Source organism: Physcomitrium patens, chromosome 8 (assembly GCF_059467195.1).
Source record: "Physcomitrium patens ecotype Gransden chromosome 8, ASM5946719v1, whole genome shotgun sequence".
NCBI classification, from domain to species: Eukaryota; Viridiplantae; Streptophyta; class Bryopsida; order Funariales; family Funariaceae; genus Physcomitrium; species Physcomitrium patens.
This window is the reverse complement of record NC_143417.1, coordinates 6006467-6026368: the sequence shown is the minus strand read 5'-3', so window position 1 is coordinate 6026368 and position 19902 is coordinate 6006467. Positions and strand designations below refer to the sequence as shown.

Genomic DNA, 19902 nt, shown 5'->3' with positions numbered 1-19902 from the left:
GGTTGCGAGTATGTCCGGGGACTTTTAAGAAAACTACATAAACAAATTCGAACTTCTGTTTCGATGCAACTGATTGCGGAGCAGGTAGAGAGAACTTCCAAGTGTAGAGTAAAACTGTTCGGAGTTGACAGCCACTTTAAACGAAGGGCGGCTGCTCACTACTAAAATATTATATCTGCTACTATTATTATTACTACTAAAATATTATTATGAAGAGATTTCTTGCAACGAAAAAACTTTGGGAAGCCATTTTTAGATCACACATGTGTGATCGATCAGAGAGATTAACGATTTATGTAATTATGTTGATGTCTAGGTCAAGTTCTCGTCTATGTCTCCGCAAATTAATTCTTTAACCAGTGTTAAACCCGATGGGACGACTCCCAACTTACTACAATCAAATTTACGAGACTTTTAAAAAACAAGATTGAACACTTTTTATCGACTTTGTAGGGACTGATATTGTAAACAACCCTAACTACATATTGTAGCGCTTCAAGCGTTTTAGTGCGTCTTAAACTCTGGGTAAGTTTTGTAAAGTGGTCTACCAAAAGTGCAAAGAAGAATGCTTGCAGGCCAGCAAGGACAACTGTAGTTTAGAATTTCAACATTAGGAAAAGAGGCAATGGATACCCCTACTCCAGCATCGCTGAAACACAGTGTACGGAACTTAGTAGGTGTCAGTTGCAGAGCAGCTGTTAGGCTTCTCCTTCCCTTCCTCATCATTACCTTTGCCCGCCCCTCCACCTTCCTGCTGCTCTCCATCCATCCCCCTTCGCTTCCGCCTATATTTAATTCCAGTTCATGTCATCATCTCAAACAGCTCCGTGTGGTACAGAGTGGGACATTGTATTGGTGGAAGAAGGTAGCGGCGTCATTAGAATATTCGTGATCATTATAGCCTGTAAGATGTAAGGGGGGTGTTGTGTTGACTGATTGGATTCATTGCCGCCATCTTGCCATGGCCGGAGCAGTTTTCTTCATGGGTTCTTTTTGACGGATGCAACGCACGTTTCAAAGGTTTGCAGGTGTGACTGGAGTGGGTGCAATGCGGACAAATTCTATGTTATTCATAGGAACGTTAGGATGCAATTCACCCCGTTTGGGTCGGGTGGGTAGCGCCCGTAGAGAAGGCACGAGATGTGCAGCATTGCGTGGTAAGAATTGTGAGAATTGTATCGTGATGCGTGGTCGAATTTGAGGCTAATGTTGTTGAGACCTTTGAAATTGGATGGCTCAAGGGCCATTGTCAATGAAGCTGCGAGACTAGGGTGGAGGTCGAGAAGTAAAGGTCAGTAGTTTCCGACGATGGCGTTCGAAGAAGAACTGCGTAGCATGCACGATCAAACATTGCGACCTAGGCTGCTGCACGCAGTCATGGCAAACCATCTACCTGATGATAAACAGGTGACCAGGACGCCGGGTCAATTGTCCATGGCTGTTGAATCCCTTCGTCAACACCACTTGCTGTGGGAAAGCTCGATTCTCGCTTGTCCTGAGTTGCATTACATGCAAGGAGCGAAGGTATCGGACTTCAACAATGGAGCTGTGGACGCATGGATTGAGAAACTGCTGAATTTACTCTCCAGCACTGTAGTATGTACTACCGCATTGCCCTTTAACCTAGTTTTCGAGTGTTTAATTTCATTGGTTATTTTTCGAGGCAGGTTGATGGCCATGATTAATTTGTTGTATACTTGCGATTACATATGTGAGTAAAATCTGTGGAGTGGAGTAATTGAATTAATTCCATTCTGGCGAGGGGATCATTTCGAAGTGCTTGTGAATTGAAAGAAAACAAGCTCGTAAACTTGTCAATACAGGGGTTGTGTTGTTCATTGTGATTCATATTGACGAGAAGGTTTTCGGTCACTGTTACATCCTTTAGCGTTTAGACAACGTAGGCTAATGCAGTTGCTAGTTACTGAGGCTCTTTAGTATGCCATGCGGGTCTGAAGGCAGAGAACAGGTGGGCAGGAGCCTGTCTTCTTGGCGTGACTTGTCAGGAATGCACTCGGCAACGCTTCTTGGAGTGTTACAGTTTGTGGTTCACTAAGCTGTTGATACCTCTAAAGGTGTGTGTTGGATGAAGAGATTAAACCCTACTTTTCTGTGATAAGCTTCCTAGTGATGGAACATATTAATTTACTCCTTGTGGATGGATAATATCTTAAATGTGTGTGCTATGTGTAACATCCATGTCCTATCGTGCGTCGTAAACTTAATGGAACTGTTGCTCACTTCACGAGCTGGATAATGATCTCGAAATGCAGCAACCGACAGATCCTATCTTTGTGAGAGCAGCCGCGTGCGCTTCTCTCACTGATCTTATTGTCAGGTATGCTCAACGTCGTTGCACGCTGGCCAGGATGACGTCCCATGTACTAAACTTCACAACCAGTAACTCGACTATTGGAGGTTGTAGGCTTGGTGAGTCTGGAGATAAAAATAATGCCTAATTAGATCTCTTAGAAATCTCTGGTTGAGATAAAAATGGTTGTAAAGATTGCTTGATTGCAACCTGTATCAGATTAGGAGGTCTGATTGAATTTGCTGGAGTACGACGAGATGGCGCCAACCTCATCTCGAAGTTGGTACAACCCTTGCTGCAAATACTTGGAGACAATGACTCAAGCGGCATTTGGGTTTGTACCCAGGGTGGCATACACTTTGTGGTAGATTGATGCATTATCAGACTCTATTCATTACTAACATGTACTCTGCTTTCTTTGTTCGTTGGTATAGTATGCTCTGGCATCTTTTGTTTGATATGTTTTTTTTTCATTATTAACTATATGGTGGTTAGCTATTGGTTCATAAGATTTTATGCGGTGTGATTCTGTGCAGAATGAGGCAATGGATCTTCTGTCTGCATTGTTACGGTATTTTCCAGCCTGCTTGCGCCAGCAATCCAGTAGTGTAAGCTCACTCTTCTCAGAACAAATATGTTGGCAGCCTCTGATAGATCCACGTTTACTGTGACCCACCGTAATTTACACTGCTATTGAAATTTGTTGATTTGTTTTCCTTTAGTGCTTCTGATGAATATCTAGTGTTTGTAATTCAATCTACGTGGTCTCTGATGAGATGTGCAGTTTGAGGCTTTATTGGTAGCACGTATAATGGATGTAGAATGCTTTACAGCCATTCCTCAGGTATGTCGACTTTCTGGTGAGTGAAACTCTTGCACATTTTCATTGCATGCGCGAGATGTAAATCCTCTGTCTCAATTTCCCGTTGCGTTCCAAATGCCCTACGTTCCTACGTTGCGACAGCAGCCAATCACGGATACTTGTTTTCAAACTATTTTTCTGCAGAAATGTGCAAAAACACTGGCGCTTCTTCCTAAAGCTCACGGGGATGCTACTACATGGAGCTCCTTACTACGTCGTATTCTGATTGCAACAAACTCCGAACTTGACTTCGCTTTTGCAAGTATGGAAGATGGTGAGTAATACGCGATACTAGAACTTGTAGGTTCATGTAGAACATAGATAGCAATGAATCCTGAAAAAACTCGAATTTAACCATTACATTACAGTCTCCACTGCAGAGGACGCAACTGCATCATTGCTTCCTCGTGGGGAAGAGCCACCTGTGCCACTCGGGGGCCGTGCAGTTTCTTCAAACGCTTGTGTACAACCAGGGAAAAGTCTCTGGGAGCGTCTCGTGCCCCGAGTTTCTAATCTGCTGCAATGCTGCAATTATCTCCTGACCACTCCGTTTCCAGTACCGGTATGATCTTATCGTCAATGTGCTGAATTATTGCTATAAAGAAGCGATAATGAGTATATCTAGCATGAAAATGTCCAGGACGTATATCTGAACAATGTGGTTTGTCAGTAAGTAAATTACTTAAAGATGGAAGTTGTACCTACTTGATGCATGATAATTGTACCTTCTTATTGTGATCTTTGGTTGTGTTGTGATTATGAAGAAACACTTGATGTAGATGATCTGGGTTATACACAACGTATCCACCACACTGTACAATGTTTTCGAAAACCTCGCCTAAGCTGCTTCGTTGTTCTGAAACTGAAATAGGTACCCGCTCCGTTAGGTCCATTGCTGGCCCTCAGTATGCGTATATTACGTGTGGATGGGTCTAGATTGTCGTCAGCCTCACGGCTCGGAGGAACAATTCCCTCCTCGCACCAAGCTGCGTTGTATTCTGAACTCCCGGCATTGCATCTTACAGCCCTGAATCTCTTAGCCTCAACATTGCGTGGCATTCGCAGGTATTTCATTCCTTCATTATGCAATCTTCATGCTCCCATCTTGTGCAAGTTCTATTTCAATTTGAGAAGCATAGGGATCCGTGGTGGATTGAATTCTTCTGAGTGAAGCTGGATGATCATTATGAAGTATTTAATACAGCGCCTTCCATAATTTAGAGTCTTCATTATCCGTGACAGCCAACTTATACCACGAGCAGCTGATCTCGTACGTTTAATAACCGTCTATTTCCGGCGTTGTGGACGAGTGCATGCAACACTGCGCATTAAGCTCTATTCCATCGCTCGTCATCTCTTCGTGGCCATGGGAGCCGGTAATGATCTGACACCACCTAAACTGGATACTGTTCTCATTCCCTCAAGACAGACAACTGCAAAAATGCCAGTAGTGAAGCTAGGTTTCCTTACGTCATATGTTGATAAGGATTGTGTTACGAATGGGATTATCACCAATCTTACAAACATGCTTGAGGCGTAGGAATGGCATCTGGATTAGCACCTGCTATAGTGGGAAATGCACTTTCAGACTTGAAAGGTTCTACTCCTGAAGGAAGTATACCATCTCCCAAACTAGGACGGGGACCCCCCATCAGCAACTCAGTTTGGGCTTCTGGTGGATGGAGTGGTTCCCATGCTACCAATACAAAGAAACGGAAGGAACCAGGTGGCATTCCTGGCGAGAACTTATGCAGTGGTGTGGATTCAGCAATCGCCACAGGGGGGGGGACAGCCCCTGTTGCTGTTCAAATCGCTGCTCTTAAGGCTCTGGAAGCTCTCCTTACTTCCGTGAGTAATTCTTTTCTCTCTGGCCTGCAGTGTACGCATGTTGTGCAATGGAACTGAGTTTACATGTGTACTGTGCACATACATCAATATCATTCACCTCAGGAAAATGTGGTGTTGCTAATTATTGAGATTTAGCTTATTTTAAAGCTTCGTTAACCTACTGCAGGGTGGAGCTCTACTTTCTGAGCGATGGAGAGCAGAGGTAGATGCAGTTCTAGCTAGAGTAGCTATGGCCGCTGCAACAGGCTTTATGTCAACAAGTCTCAATTTGGAAGACGCCAACTTCATGGAAGGAACAGTTGCAAACCCTTCCTCAGGAGAGTTCCAAGTGGCTGCGTACCAAGCTCTGCTGGCTTCTCTTCTGTCCCCCTGCTGCCATCGCCCACCTTACTTGGCCCAAGGACTCGCAGTATTTCGCAATGGTATTACAGTCATGCTCCTAACACCCTCTGCTCTGTTATTTCTCTATTTTTTTGCAGCATTCTGCAACCAATCAAGACGAATTCATTCTACACTCATATTGCTTCCTGCAGGACGTCAAGAGGCTGGGACGGAAGTGGCCGCAGTCTGTGCACATGCACTTCTAGCACTGGAGACCTTGATACACCCCCGCTGCTTACCACCTGCAGGCACCCCTGCTGCTGTAGCAGCTGGTATGTCAGCAGGACGTGCCACATGCGCCACCCTTGTGCCTCACATGCAGAGAACTAGCAAGCCTCCTCCAACACCCGCCCCAATTCAAGATGGAATAACAACCGGAACTATGGCCAACGGATTTGCTGTCCCAGCTGTAATGTCAACGTTGAAGATTGGACAAGTTGCAATAGATCCGTGGGCTGAAGTAGACACATGGCTCGGATACGGAGAGGATTTCGGTAACGATGATAGCTTGTTTTATTCAGAATCTGATGGCATTCTTCATGTTGAAGATTTCTCTAATTCGCCGGGATATGGCGGTGCTCTTCTAAATGGGACAAGTGGTCAGGTAGCGCCTTCTTGTGGACCAAATGTAGAGAAACGAGCGGATAGTTGCATGGATTTGAAAACTCAAGTTGTTGGGGTTCCGAGAGAGACAGTCTTGTATGATTTGCAGCCAAGCCACATGGTTGGAGGGCATCCTAACCTTTTGCAGCCACTGGAGAAGAGTATTCTGGCTGAAGAGGAGTCTCGTCGGGAGCAGTGTGGGGTCGAGACTTTAAACTCTTCAGCCGCCGCGGAAACTCCCTCCCTAGGACCTAGCTTGCTGGATATACGGCCTGTCATGGCAGCTCAAGATACTGAAGCCATCGCTATGTCTCTGGAGATGGAGATGGAGAAATCTGCAACAGGGAGAATGGATAATCCTCATGGAGATGGACAAGATGGAGGTGATTTATGTTCGAGCATGCAGTCTAGATTGCTATCAACAGTGAACAGTTTCGATGAGACCAATAATTCCAATCAAGCACCTGGGGACGTATTTGCATACTCCAACGTGCCGGTGGACGTTCCAACAGATTCTGACTCCGAAGGTGCTTTCCTGGGCAATGTCGATGAGATTGATGAAGATGCTAAGTCAGATTAAACCCCCTAAGTGGGATTTCATACGTACATGATTGTAAAGTAGGTTATAATTTTACTTTACAATACTCGCATATATTATAACTCCTGCGATTAGGAATTATATCTTAACATCCTTGAATGATGGTTGTAGTTATTCCCGAAGGTAGAAATTGATAATTATCTGAATCTGAAGATGATTTTTAACCCCAATGGTCTCAACTTTTAAAACTTTACACGACGAAGTAGAATTACTGAATAGTCATTATTCTTAATTCTGCAATTATCAATTCAGCAATTTTACAGAGCGAACTATTCTGATACAGAAAGTTATCACACTGAAAATGAATAAGATGAACATTTATGGCCAGGTTTATGCTACTAATTTAATTTCAACTATCAAACATTGAAATTGACATAAAAATGATAAACCCTAATTTAACGATTTACGTATTTATTCGAATTCATATAAATTCTATTTCTTTCCTAACTCCTAGCAGGTATTATTCTTGACTAAAACATTAAACTACTCGATCTGTTTTAACCATAGCATATTTCTAATCTTGTTTCATTCGAAAAAATCCAAATCTCGAGAAGACACACTGCACACCTGAAACATTCATATAACTTGGTGGTGCTTCGAAAATAGTCACTTAAGCTAAGCTACTGTAATAAATTTGTATCGAGATACTGTCTGTTCGTAGTGCAGTATCCAGACTGGACCATGCAACTGAGCACCTAGGCTACCTGCTGCCAAAACTCGACATTCCCCTCAGGCTAAAACACACATATAAATCAAATTTCCTTTTGATAAGTCCAAAGTTTCCACCATTTCTATTGTTCCACTCTCCGGAGTATTAATGCAGCCGACATCGTACAGTTTCCCACTTTGCAGGGGTAGAATCACAGTATTATAGAGTTATTATACAGTGAACCTACTATACTAATCTAGCAGGGCTTTCCGAGACTAGTTCATTCTGTGTGGAACTTTAGATGAATAATAACCTAAAAGTTTCAAATACATAAAAATTTTACCAGTCAAATATTTCTCTCTAAAAAATCACAAATCCGCTCCTCCATATACATCCGGTCTCTTAGCCCCCGAGGCATGTGTCTCTCGTCCGGGAACACCAGCAGTTCATAATCCTTGGAGGCAGCGGTCAGTGTGTTGATCAGCCGAGCCGTATGCCGAAAATGTACATTCTCATCGATCATGCCATGGACCAGCAACAGTTTCCCAGTTATCTGATAAACGTGGTGCATCACAGAGCTGTATTGGTATCCTGCTGGGTTGCTGGCCGGGGTTCCCATGTACTTCTCAGTATAGTACGTATCGTAGCCATCCCATGACGTGACTGGTGCCCCAGCCACTGCGCAAGAAAAAGTTTCTGGGCATCGTGCTAGTGCCATTGAAGCCATGTAACCTCCATAGCTCCATCCATATATGCCGATTCGGTTCGGCATTGCAAGACCTTGATTTACTAGCCACTGCACTCCTGTTTGCTGATCGTCAACGTCGATCATCCCCATGTTGTGCTTGATTGCACCTTCAAAATCCAAACCTCTTCTCGCACTACCTCTGTTATCCAGCTATACAAACAAATTCAAACCAACGTCAAGTCAGGTTTCATAATTTAGGTGAAGCCAGGGAACAACAGAAGTGCTACAATTATTATCTGCAAGTACACGCATTTATAACAGGATATGGAATAGAAGTCTACCTATGAATGTGATTTCAAATACTATTTCGCTAATAAAAAGCAAAAAGAAAGTGCATGAAGAGAAAGAAAATGAATCACCTTCCAAACAAGGATGCCTCTACTCCTCAGATATTGAGCACGCATATCCACCGTATTCATCCAGGAATTGCACACTATTTGCACATTAGGGCCACCATAAACACTCACCACCGTTCTATAAGGGGGGCGTCCAAATTGTTTAGAATCTGGAATGTAAATTAGTCCATGTAGGACAGTTCCGTCGCTTGCAGTGAGAGATTTGAACTCGGGAGGGGTGAGTTGCAACCTCCGCGCGTGGTAAGTGGGGGCTGGTTGCTCATATATTGAGATGAGCAGCTTTCCAGTATCTAAAGACCGCAGCAACAGCCTGGGTGGAGTGTCTAAAGAGTCGTGTATATCAACAAACTTCTTCATCTCGTGATCTAGAACCACAATGTGCCGACCTGCCCCTTGAGTCAGCCGCTTGGGCTCTGCCAGGTTCGGTTCCGTACAATCCAGACTAGCGCTATACAAATGCACTTCTAAAGGGCTATCAAATGCTCCTGTAAAGTAGACCAAGCCGGCGTCTTCGTCCACTCCTGCCACTTGCTCTACCATCCAGCTCCCCTGTGTGAGAGCCCTAATGCAATTGCCAAACTCATCATGCATATACAAGTGCCGAAATCCTGTCTTTTCGCTTGCCCATATAAACCCACCTGAAAGGGGTCCATGGTATTTTCGTAGAGGAGTAAAACTATCGTGCAAGTTAACCCAAACTTCGCTCTCCTCGGTGAGTAACACAAGCCTCTTGCCTGTCAGTGGATCAAATCTCAGCAGCTTTAATTTTGATTGAGTTCGATTTTGCACTTGAGCTGTAAGATAACCATTGGGCAACCACGTGACTCTTGCTAAATACTCTTCATCCTCATGACCTTCACCACAAAGGCCAACCTCCAAATCCATCCACACTACACTATCCCCATTTGATGGCACCACGCCTAATCGCACACTCACGTTTGAGTGGCCCGCAAAAGGGTAGGCGTGGACTTCTTCAGCCTCCCCACCCGTTGTCACCTTCCCCTGGTGCACAATCGTAAAGGGTGGGATCCTGGATGAATCTACTTCCGCAAAAGCAATGTAGCGACTATCAGGCGACCACCAGAAGCCATTACGTCTATCCATTTCTTCCTGTATCGTACAAAACTCTGCCATTTAGTGACTTCCAGCAACTCGAAACCTCGCGTATTCTGTCATTCTGATGCCTGTCTAGTGCAAAAAAACTCGAAGCTAGAAAGTAAGGAAGTAAAGAAATATTCTAAAGTGCAACTCAATCATAATTCAATATTATAACCAAGCTAAGTGCATGTAACACGTGAGAAGCCAACTGACATAGCATAAGTTCTTAATCTGAAAGCCCATATTACCTGCGCTATGTACTCGGCGAGCCCATGAGTCTGCAACAAGGACAGCACGAGTAGAATAAGATATATTCCAATGTAACAGTGCATAAACCCCAGGGTAACACATCATGTGTTGACATGAAAGAAATACAGTTAATAAGGCTCAAAAATTTATACATAACATCAGGATCAACTTACAAATGAACTTGATATAATGCTTCTGGAGCAGATAGCTCATTTAAACTCGACGTTATCATCTATTAATGATTAGTACCATCACCCTACCACAAGGAATGGAAGCAATGGCCCATGCAAAACCCACCTTGCCAGTTCCACGTGCGCCATACGTAATTTGGATGGGCTCCCCAAATGCTAGTGGAACAACAAATAGTTCATCATCACGCACATAAGCTATAGAGGACGCGTCTGGCGAAAGTTGAGGGTCAAGTATCGGATTGGAAGGCGTGCTAGCCACTCGCAGTCGTAATTCAGATCCCACTCCTTGCACATAAATCTGTCATCACTCAAAATTCACATACATAAACATTAAAGTAGGTACATTTACCCTCACCACTGAATAATTACAAAAAAGTATTAAAAGAAGAAACTTGTTTCCATGTATAAACAGTACTAGACTATTTCAGTTATTAGTGATGCTAAGGCAAGGCCAACGCTGAGGTTGTCACTTTTACCTCCGGCTACACTGATCAAGGATTCCAAAAATGAGATTGTGAAGAACATGAGATTGGACATACCCCACTAGGAAGGGGAACCATGAGCCGGTGAGGAACACCCTTGGCCCACTCATAGCGTGTCACTCCCAGTCCTCTCTCTCGCAGCCTCTCCCTCCTCAGCTTCTCAACTGTGGAGAGATTGCCCTCGTCCACTCCTCCACCGGGAGGATTGACCAGCAACCGCTGCTGTTTCGCGACCACATCAAAAGCGTATATTTTTCTGCTGAGAGTGCTGTCAGGACTGTACAAATAAGTGATGAGCTTATCATCAGGACTAAACTGCACTGATCCAGGCGCAACATATCCTGGAAGAGGGTTTTGAACAATGTCCTCAACTGGGAAAAGCGTGTATTCATCTCCAAGGCTTTGGCTGTCAGTGGTGGGCATGGTGGTCTGACGAGGTGGCGGGGAAAGTGAGCCTGTACTAAAATTGGATCCTTCGGGATTGCCTCTGATGGATTGTGGGGACAAACTGACACCGAGCATACCACACCATCCAAGGAATGAGAATCTCTCGGATTTTCCAGCTTTCAGAGCCGAGGTTTTCGTCTCAGATGCTCTCTTCGCGAATTCGGGTTCCGCGGTGGAAACGTCCGTAACTTGATACCCCAGTAGCGACATCCAGCTTCACGCACATCTCGAGGTATCATCTGCCCCGCAACTCTGCCCCTGGAGCCTATCCACGGGAACTTGTACCGTGAATGTTGTCACAATGACAAAATCACCTGCCGATGCGAGACAAGCATGAGCTCATAAACGTCGCACATCAATTCCGTCGGTCACAGTTGCTGACCTCAACAGACCACATCAGATTCATGAGCGATATCCACTGGCGCACGAACAGCAATCATGACTTCTTCTGGACAACAATCTACATAGCAGAGAACTTGCCGAGGAAAGAAGAAAACTGTCTGCAAATTGTCTCCAGTTGATGCAACTAACGATCGAGCTCATCGAAACTCGTACACAACACACCCTAATCCACAATGCAACTTCTAAAAAGAATTCCTCCTAGGACGCCCATGCCGTGAGGTGAAAGCACAACATCAATGATGGCGTAATTGACAGATAATTTTCCTTCCGAATCGAAGACGATGTGGAACCGACAAAGGCAATGTCCGATTTGAAGGTCTTCAAACCCACATCCGACATTAACAGCAATTATACTAATTCCCTCAACAACAACGTCCCTAAGATACTCCCGACGACACGAACTCCCAACTGCTTCACAAGCCGATTGAGCAAATGCTCGCAGACGCTCACACTAGTAGATACATCATCAGTCCAGTTCCTCGCATACCTCAAAAATCGATCAAAGTTGGTGTCACCAAATTCAAATCCCAAATCCCGATGCAGCGATGGACACCCACTGCAACAGCCACATTCGCGAGCAATCCGCATCCAACCTCCGCAGCATACAAATCTCCTAATTCATAGCTAACCCACAGCAACCATCGTCGTCGTCGTCAAACCAAACTCACACGGCGAACACGAAGAAGTCAACAACACAGAACTGTGCTTCACTTCCCAAGAGCAGAAAGAAAAGGAAGCCCAGGAAGGAGAAATGACGTCCAGAGGATGTCGCCACTCGATGATGGCTAACTAAGGAAGACGACGACGACGACACAAGAACCACTTCAGGAATCCCAACCGCGATGTCTCAAACACCAAACTCTCAAACTCTCCCCGCTCTGCTCTCTCTCTCTCTCTCTCCCTCCTTCTCCACACACCAACTCCCAAACCTTTTTGATAATCTACGTGCTAATACGACTTATTCTTTGCACTCGCCCGCTATCTCTCTCCGCACAGATGCAGTTCCGCCACACCACGACCATGACTGACATAACTTACTTGCACGGAAGGAAGTGGTGCGTCTGATTCTGCTGCTCCTACAATCGGACTGGCACCGTCTCTGCAATCGCCATAGCCAACTTTTTCCCCTCTCCCTGCATTGGCGATTTCACTTACTTCACAGCGTGTCCATCGCGAGAAACAGATTGGAGAGATGAAATTGCGGTAACGTTTCCCCAGAATACAGCAAGCAGCACACGGTAAAACTCTCGCTCTCTCTCTGGTCTCGCTCTCTCTCTGGTCTCGCTCTCTCTCGCTGCAGGCGTGGACCAGTCAGTCAGTCAGTCGTGATGGTGTTACTCTTGCGAGCCCATGTTGCAGGGGTGCACTGTGCATTGGAACTGGAACGGAACGACGATTCCGCCCTTCTCCTTGACGACGCCCTTCGTTCTCATTTCGTTCGTTAGTTTGTTCGTTCGTTCGCTAGTTCGTTCGTTAGTTCGTTTGTTAGCTCGTTAGTTCATTCGTTAGTTCGTTTGTTAGTTAGTTCGTTAGTTCGTTTGTTAGTTAGTTCGTTAGTTCATTTGTTAGTTAGTTCGTTAGTTCTTTTGTTCGTTCGTTCGTTCGTTCGTTCGTTCGTTCGTTGGTTCGTTCGTCAGTCTCATTCGTTCGTTCGTCGCTAGTCTTCAGTGTCCGGTTGCAGGGTCCGAATGGGCCATGGAGAATTTAGTTGTTATGCATTTCGGTCCATTCTTCTTTCTATAAATTAAAGGAAGCATGTATTTGATGTGCTCTACAGACTTGCACATGATTCCACTTAATGATGAACCCACATATTCTTTACTTTGAAAAAGTCCATGGAGTAATTTATTTATATATATATATATATATATATATATTATCATCTTTCAAGTGTGTGATTCTAAATTTAGAATTATTTATTCTTAAATCCTAAATTACTAATTTATAAAATATTAAATTGCAAGTTACTAGAATTTTTAAAAAATATGAAATTAATAAAAATAATAATAGTTTCAAAATTTAGAAATAGGATTACAAACAAACACAAGATTGAAGTATTTCTTGTTTTTATTATATTTTCTCTCGAATCTTTTCATCATTACAATGTGCAATCCTTCTTGTATGTATTTATAAATATAGAAATATTATTTATTTTTATAATAATTCTTTTTGAAATATTGATGAGATTTTATATTATTTTGATTATAATATTTTTTAAATATAAAAATACTTTATTAAAAAATATAATATATGATAATAAATTTTTATAAATTACTTCTAAATAAATATTGTATGAACTAAATTTATATAGGTTGTATTATTGACTTAAAATTACATATATATTGAGTAGGATTTTCATGCACAAAAAAAGAAAAAAAGAAAAAAAGAAATGTATTGTTATTTCAAAGACAAAAGATAAAATAAATAAATAAATAAATAAGGCCATTTTACATAATCGAAATTGATACAAGATTATATCTTGTGATTCAAGTTCCTATATCTCCAAATTGGCAATGTTTCAGAGGCAGAGATAATGGATTAATTTCTACATGGTTTGAAATCTAAGGTCTAGCAAGAGGTGGAATTAAGGAATTCTCAAATGTTTGAAGAGGCAATTAGGATTGTAGAGAGGATTAATACTATAAATTTAAAAAATTGTAGAGCACAACCTATAGCATAAGGTCCTATGCTACTATCTAATATTATGGCACAATAATCAATGCCAATAGAAATTACTACCCTACAAGGATCATTGATACCACAAAGACAACAAATATTGGTACAAAAGGGATTGTGTTTCTATTGTTGGGAGCCAAGCCATCAGATCGGAGGTTATCCAAAATATCAAAATTCAATCATCAACAAAATAAGATAGGTTCATAGTCTCAAGACTCATAAAGTCAAAATAAGATAGAGCAAGGCAACAAGACTCCCTAGGAAAAGACACCAAGGGTTAATACTAGGGATAGCTAGTGTCTCACAAAGACAAATGGCATGGCCTCATAAAATTATAAAAAGAATCGACTAGTACATCTAATGGGACTACTAAGAAGATAGCTTTGTCAAGTGCTTGTGGATTGTGGCTTTAAAAAAAAATTACATCTCAACTAAAATTGCCAACTGACTTAGGATTAAAAGTAAGGTAATTAAAGGAGGGATTATGTACCTTGCAAATGATCAAGAGAATGTATTAAGTAAGACATGTGAAGAAGAAGCCTTGAAGTTTTAAGATTCAAGATAACAAAGCTAAGATATGATGTTATTTTTGGTATGCAATGGCTGAAAGTGAAAAATAAACAAATTGATTGAGTAGCAAGGACAATCTCCTTCAAAGATGGTGGATGCAAGGTGACTCTTTGTACCTCCACATCAAGTACAGAGGAAAAACAATCTGCAACTAAAGACTTACTTATAGGAATAACTTTTATGAAGAAGAAAATATGGCATAAGCAACTAGTATATATGGTGGTTCTAAATCTTACGTTAGTAGTAGAAAAGACAACCAAAGGAATAGAATGGATAGAGCAATTCATATGAGAACATTGAAATGACTTTCCAATTGATCTATTTAGTGTTGTGTCTTTTGATTGAGGTGCTTCTTTCAAATAGAACCATTGCCTAGAGTCAAACCAGTAAGTCGACCAATTTATTGTTTAGCATCAAATAAACATGAAGAGCTACAGAAAACGTTGGATAAATTCTTAGAGAAGGGACTCATTCAAAAAAGCACATCATTATGGTGAGTACTTGTACTCTTTACATCCAAGAAAGATGGTGGACTTTGGCTTTGCATTGACTATCAAGGCATCAATAAATAGACTATTAAAAATACATATCCACTTTTATACATGGATGATCTTCTTGACCAACTTTGAAGTGTGGCCATCTTTAGCAAATTGGATCTTCAAAATGGATATTAGAAAACACCTATTGCAAGAGAAGATATTGAAAAAACAACATTTTGTATACACTATGGATATTTTGAATGGCTTGTTTTACCTTTTGGCCTTACCAATGCTCCAACTTCTTTCATAGGTTACATGAATAGATTGTTTTGGATCCTTTATAATAAGTATATAATTGTCTTCATTGATGATATTCTCATATATAATAAAATCTTTGAAGAGTAGGAATAACACCTATAAGAAGTATTGCATCAGTTACAAGATAGTTGCTTCTATTGTAAGCAATCAAAATATGAATTTTGGAAGTCAAAAGTTACATTTTTGGAACATGTGGTGTCTTCCAAAGGTGTACACATGGAGCAAGATAAGATAAAAGCAATGGAGGATTGGCCAATCTCTAAGGATGCTTCTGAAGTCTAATCATTTTTAGGTCTTGCTAGATATTATTGTTCTTTTATTTGATAATTTGCACACATTGCTACATCATTGACAAACCTATTAAAGATGAGTGTCACTGATATATATATATCTCAATAATTACTTATATGATTAAGTAAAAGTAGATAAATATAGATTAATTTCATAAAATCTTCTAGAGAAGCTTTCTAGAAGCTTTGTAGATACAATTTTGACTTTAGATGTGTTTGTAGGTTAAAAACTTCCTCAAAAAGTTAACCTCATCTTTGTAGCTTGTGAAACAAGTTAATTTTGTGTAGTAGCTTGTGAAACAAGCTTACTATGTGGCATGTATATAGATAACTTACCTTGCAAGTTAAGACATGTAGTAAGCAAAGTCAACACATATTGGAAGTCTTACAAAATATTGCCACGTAATTTGTAGTTAGAGAGTATATATAAAAGAAGAAGTGAAGCCTTCTTCACTCTTATCAACACCTTTTTAGTCCTTAGTCTTGATTCAAGACTTTCTAATTTATTTTTTTTTGGCAAAAGTCATTCAAGTTCAATATTATATCATCTTTGAGTAACTTTTTAGTTCCTTTTAGTGATATAAGAGTGTATTGAGGATTTTCTTTCTTTGAGATTTATATCCTTGAAAATTTGACAAGAGTGCTAACGTATTGTTTCTATCTTGTTTTAGAAATGAGTGGATTATAACACTTCTATTGTTGTGTTTTGAAGGATGCAGACTACCCACCTTTAAATAAAAAAAATATTTTCTAATATTAATCTTTTCCTTAAAGAGAGTAGATTATCCCTCTTTGTGGTAATTTTTTATCATAAGTTGCGGACTACCCTCTTCTAATTTAATTTCTTAAATTTATTTGAATTATCCATAGAAAGAAAAATTATGGTTGTTATTCTCAACAGAAGTGAGAATAGATTTATAACTATTGTAGATCTTCATGAGCTTGTCAATATTCTAAGAATACAAATCTCACATATTTTCAATGTGAATTATAGAGATACTATGCCTATGCCTATAGAAGAAGTTTAGAGTTTACAACAAGAAGCTGTACACTTGAAGGAAGCAAGTAGATTAACTTCACAACTAAATCCATGGATTTTGCTTCTACAAGTATGATGGTGTCGGGGTAGAGAGAATTTGCCTCAAAAAAGTGTTGGACTTCTAGTTGCCACTAAATGCTCAATCAAGTCTAAGATATAAAGTACCAAGTTTATATATATAATATATTTCCTTTTAGGGCAATTACATCAAAACATAAGTCCAAGTACCATGAAAACATCCAAATGTATGATAAAGTATCTTAAAACCTTATATATATCTTTATGAGAGATGTTTCTTGAACTTCAACAGCTCATATCTCAGGATTGGACTATCCAAAAAACCTTAAATTTTACACAAAGTACTAATATGCTTTCAAAAACTACTACAAAAAAAATTCAATCACAAATTCATTACAGATCTAGAGATATCACGAAAATCCTAAGAGTAGCTTTAAACCCTAGCTTACATACATCTGCATGCTAATTTCTTCATATCTCATAAAATAAGTACTTTAATACCATGAAACTTTGATCTATAGCTTTATAACTTAATAAATCACACTTACGAAAATTTTAAGCCAAAAATTCATCTAGAAACTCAAGATATGGCACCAACCATTACTATCAATAAAATGACTCACGTATTGCCTTTGAATTAAATGTGCTATCTTCAATGCCCTATAACTCCTTCATCTAAACTTAGAATTCATCAAAAAGTATATGGAAAGTGTAGCGAAGTAATTTTTCTCTCCAATTCTAGTCGCCGATCTTTTATTGCTCTTCGTATGCATATGTTATGCTTCAAAGTGTGATAGTAGCTACATATTTAATACCTTAACTTTGAACACCTATATCTCCTTCAAAAAAACTCGAAATCATACAAAATCTTCACCCAAATTATACCCAAAACCCTGAACTTATTGATCTTAACTTCCAAAGTTCAAATGAATTCGAAAGAAAAACCCTAATCCCTAATAAGGCCTTAGGCAGCCTCCTTGAAATCCATTGGGCATGGCCTTCGACCAATAGGAATGAAGTTTTCCATTCTTTGCTTTCATCCAACCATACCTTGCTTTCATCCCTCCCAATAAGCCTCCTATTACTTAAGATTTTGTTCTTTAGGCTCCAACCTTCTTTTAAGCTTTATACTAAATATCTAAATCCTATATAATATAAACACTATAATAAAAATAGATAAATCTCCAAATAAATTTCTTTATATCAATTCTCTTTAAATTTATTTACTAACCACTCTAATCTATATCAAGAATTATAAACATATTATAGGTCTTAATTAATTTTTACATATTATAATCAATTACAGTATGACAACAGAGACAAGGATTAATATGCTTGAGAAGTTTGATGGAACAAGATCAAAATTTCAAAGATTTTTATAATAAGTCAAGCTCTATCTAAAGTTGCATCCTTTCCAATACTTTGATGGATTTACTCAAGTTAGATTCAAATGTGCGCTTCTATCAAAAAGTACTCTTTCTTGGTTTGTATCTTTAATAGAAAAATATTTACAACTCTTTTATGATTTGAATTCATTTCTAGAAGTATTTATGGCTACATTCAAAGAAAGTAATCAAGAAAGAGTAGCAAAGACCAAGCTCTTATCATTATGGGAAGGAACATGGTCAGCCACCACATATGTTATTAAATTCTAAAATCTCACTTACAACGTGGATTGGAATGATAAAGCCCTTATCAATCAATTTCAATATGGATTGTAGGATAATGTCAAAGACTTATTACTGACAAGGCCAAAGATAAAATCTTTGTAATAATTTATTGCTCAAGTCATTACAAGCGACAATCAATTATTTAAAAAACATCAAGAATAAAGACATGGCTGAAGAGGAAAAAAATCAAATAATGATGACATCTCCTAAGTTTTTAGAAACTTATTTATCAAGGCCAGAACTAATGCAAATTGATGTGGTATGTTTTAAATCCTTCATAGAATAGGAAAAGAGTCAATGTTGTCGTATGGCATGATTTGTGATCTGGAAATACACTGGGTATTTAGCTATAGAGAGTGAACCTTAAACCTTTATATGATTCTTTTCTTAGCTTCCAAAACTCCTTTATTTTTGTATAAAACTCCAAATATAACAAAATCTCTTTAAAACATATTTTTCCCGCGAAGGATTTTCTCACCCCGAACCTTAGAAAATCATAACTATTGATCTAACTGTTTAGTTTGTTTCAAATTTACAAGATAGGTTTAATTAACCTTTAAATTTTATCACAAAAAAAAACAACTACAAATTCACACCTGATCTTCTGGCATCTAAGAAACCCTAGCAGACACTCCAAACCCTAATTTACAAGCACCCAAAAAACTATTTTCCTTATATCTCAAAAATCCTAACTCCAAATGTCATAAATCTTATGCTTAAAGTTTACTAACATGAAATTACACATCCCTTGAAATTTTGAGCCAAAACCTTATCAAATTGCTCAAGATATAGCTCAAGAGACAAACACTAGTAAATCGGTTTACTTACTACCCTTAGATTGCATGTGCTGACTTCAAAATCCAATAACTTCTTCATCCCAACTTAGAATCCAGTAAGCAGTATGTGAAAAGTATAGCCGCAAAAGTGTTCTCTCTAGTCGCGGTCGCCGATCCTCAATTGCCATCTGTACGCGTGCGTTATGCCCAAAAGAGTGACAGTAGGTCCAAAACTAACATCTTAACTTTGAGCGCCTATAACTTCTTCATAAAAACCCCAAATGACACAAAACTTGCACCAAAACCTTAACCAAAAATCTAAACCTTCTGACCTTAGCCTTCAAAGTTCGAATGCCCCTGAGAAATTAACCCTAATCCCTAATATGGCCTCGGGCAGCCTCCTCAAAGCCCATTGGTCATGATTTTTGACCAATAGGAATGGAGATTTTTATTTTTCATCTCCATTCATCTATATTGGTGCCCTAATTACTCCCTTTGCTACCAAAATCCTTCTTCAATCCTTTTTCTTATAAGATTTACATAATTTATGCTCTAAACACCAAATAAAAGAACCAAAATAAGTTTTCAAATGTCACCAATGTCTAACAAAGGTTACTCTAAATATTTAGAAGTTACTATCAACCAAAACCAATCTTAAAAGCCACTATCAAAAGAAAATTAAAGTTATACAAATTCTATAGTAATCTTTTAGAAAAACCTCTTCTCAAAATAATAATCAAATTATATTCTACAACCAACTAAAATCTACTAACAGGGCTTTCACCATGTTACTTAATTAATTATATATTAAGTACATAATTACATTATTTTCATATAGTAG

The 19902-nt window shown here is 39.6% G+C and overlaps 2 protein-coding genes across 7 annotated transcripts; one reads left to right on the top strand and one right to left on the bottom strand.

Annotated features, from left to right (window-relative positions):
• Positions 1-924: 924 nt before the first annotated feature.
• LOC112285560 (uncharacterized) lies at positions 925-6773 on the top strand. 5 transcript variants are annotated; one of them, XM_024526477.3, is made up of 13 exons: positions 925-1596; positions 1959-2075; positions 2274-2338; positions 2531-2675; positions 2848-2919; positions 3096-3155; positions 3318-3447; positions 3542-3735; positions 4045-4238; positions 4416-4549; positions 4714-5021; positions 5188-5443; positions 5555-6773. In XM_024526477.3, the coding sequence occupies exons 1-13, from the start codon at positions 1309-1311 to the stop codon at positions 6583-6585; spliced, it is 2994 nt and encodes a 997-aa protein (XP_024382245.1). In that variant the 5' UTR covers positions 925-1308; the 3' UTR covers positions 6586-6773. The 5 variants fall into 5 exon arrangements, with proteins under 5 accessions (XP_024382245.1, XP_024382246.1, XP_024382244.1 ...); XM_024526478.3 differs by having other exon boundaries at positions 1003-1596; positions 2531-2645; XM_024526476.2 differs by having other exon boundaries at positions 1026-1596; positions 2274-2430; positions 2506-2645.
• A 578-nt stretch (positions 6774-7351) lies between these two features.
• Positions 7352-12563, bottom strand: LOC112285561 (uncharacterized). 2 transcript variants are annotated; one of them, XM_024526482.3, is made up of 7 exons: positions 12264-12404; positions 11713-11849; positions 10434-11137; positions 10001-10192; positions 9703-9732; positions 8360-9466; positions 7352-8150 (listed from the first exon to the last, which is right to left on the bottom strand). In XM_024526482.3, the coding sequence occupies exons 3-7, from the start codon at positions 11031-11033 to the stop codon at positions 7599-7601; spliced, it is 2481 nt and encodes an 826-aa protein (XP_024382250.1). In that variant the 5' UTR covers positions 11034-11137; positions 11713-11849; positions 12264-12404; the 3' UTR covers positions 7352-7598. The 2 variants fall into 2 exon arrangements, with proteins under 2 accessions (XP_024382250.1, XP_024382253.1); XM_024526485.2 differs by lacking the exon at positions 11713-11849 and having other exon boundaries at positions 12264-12563.
• Between the last annotated feature and the right edge of the window lie 7339 nt (positions 12564-19902).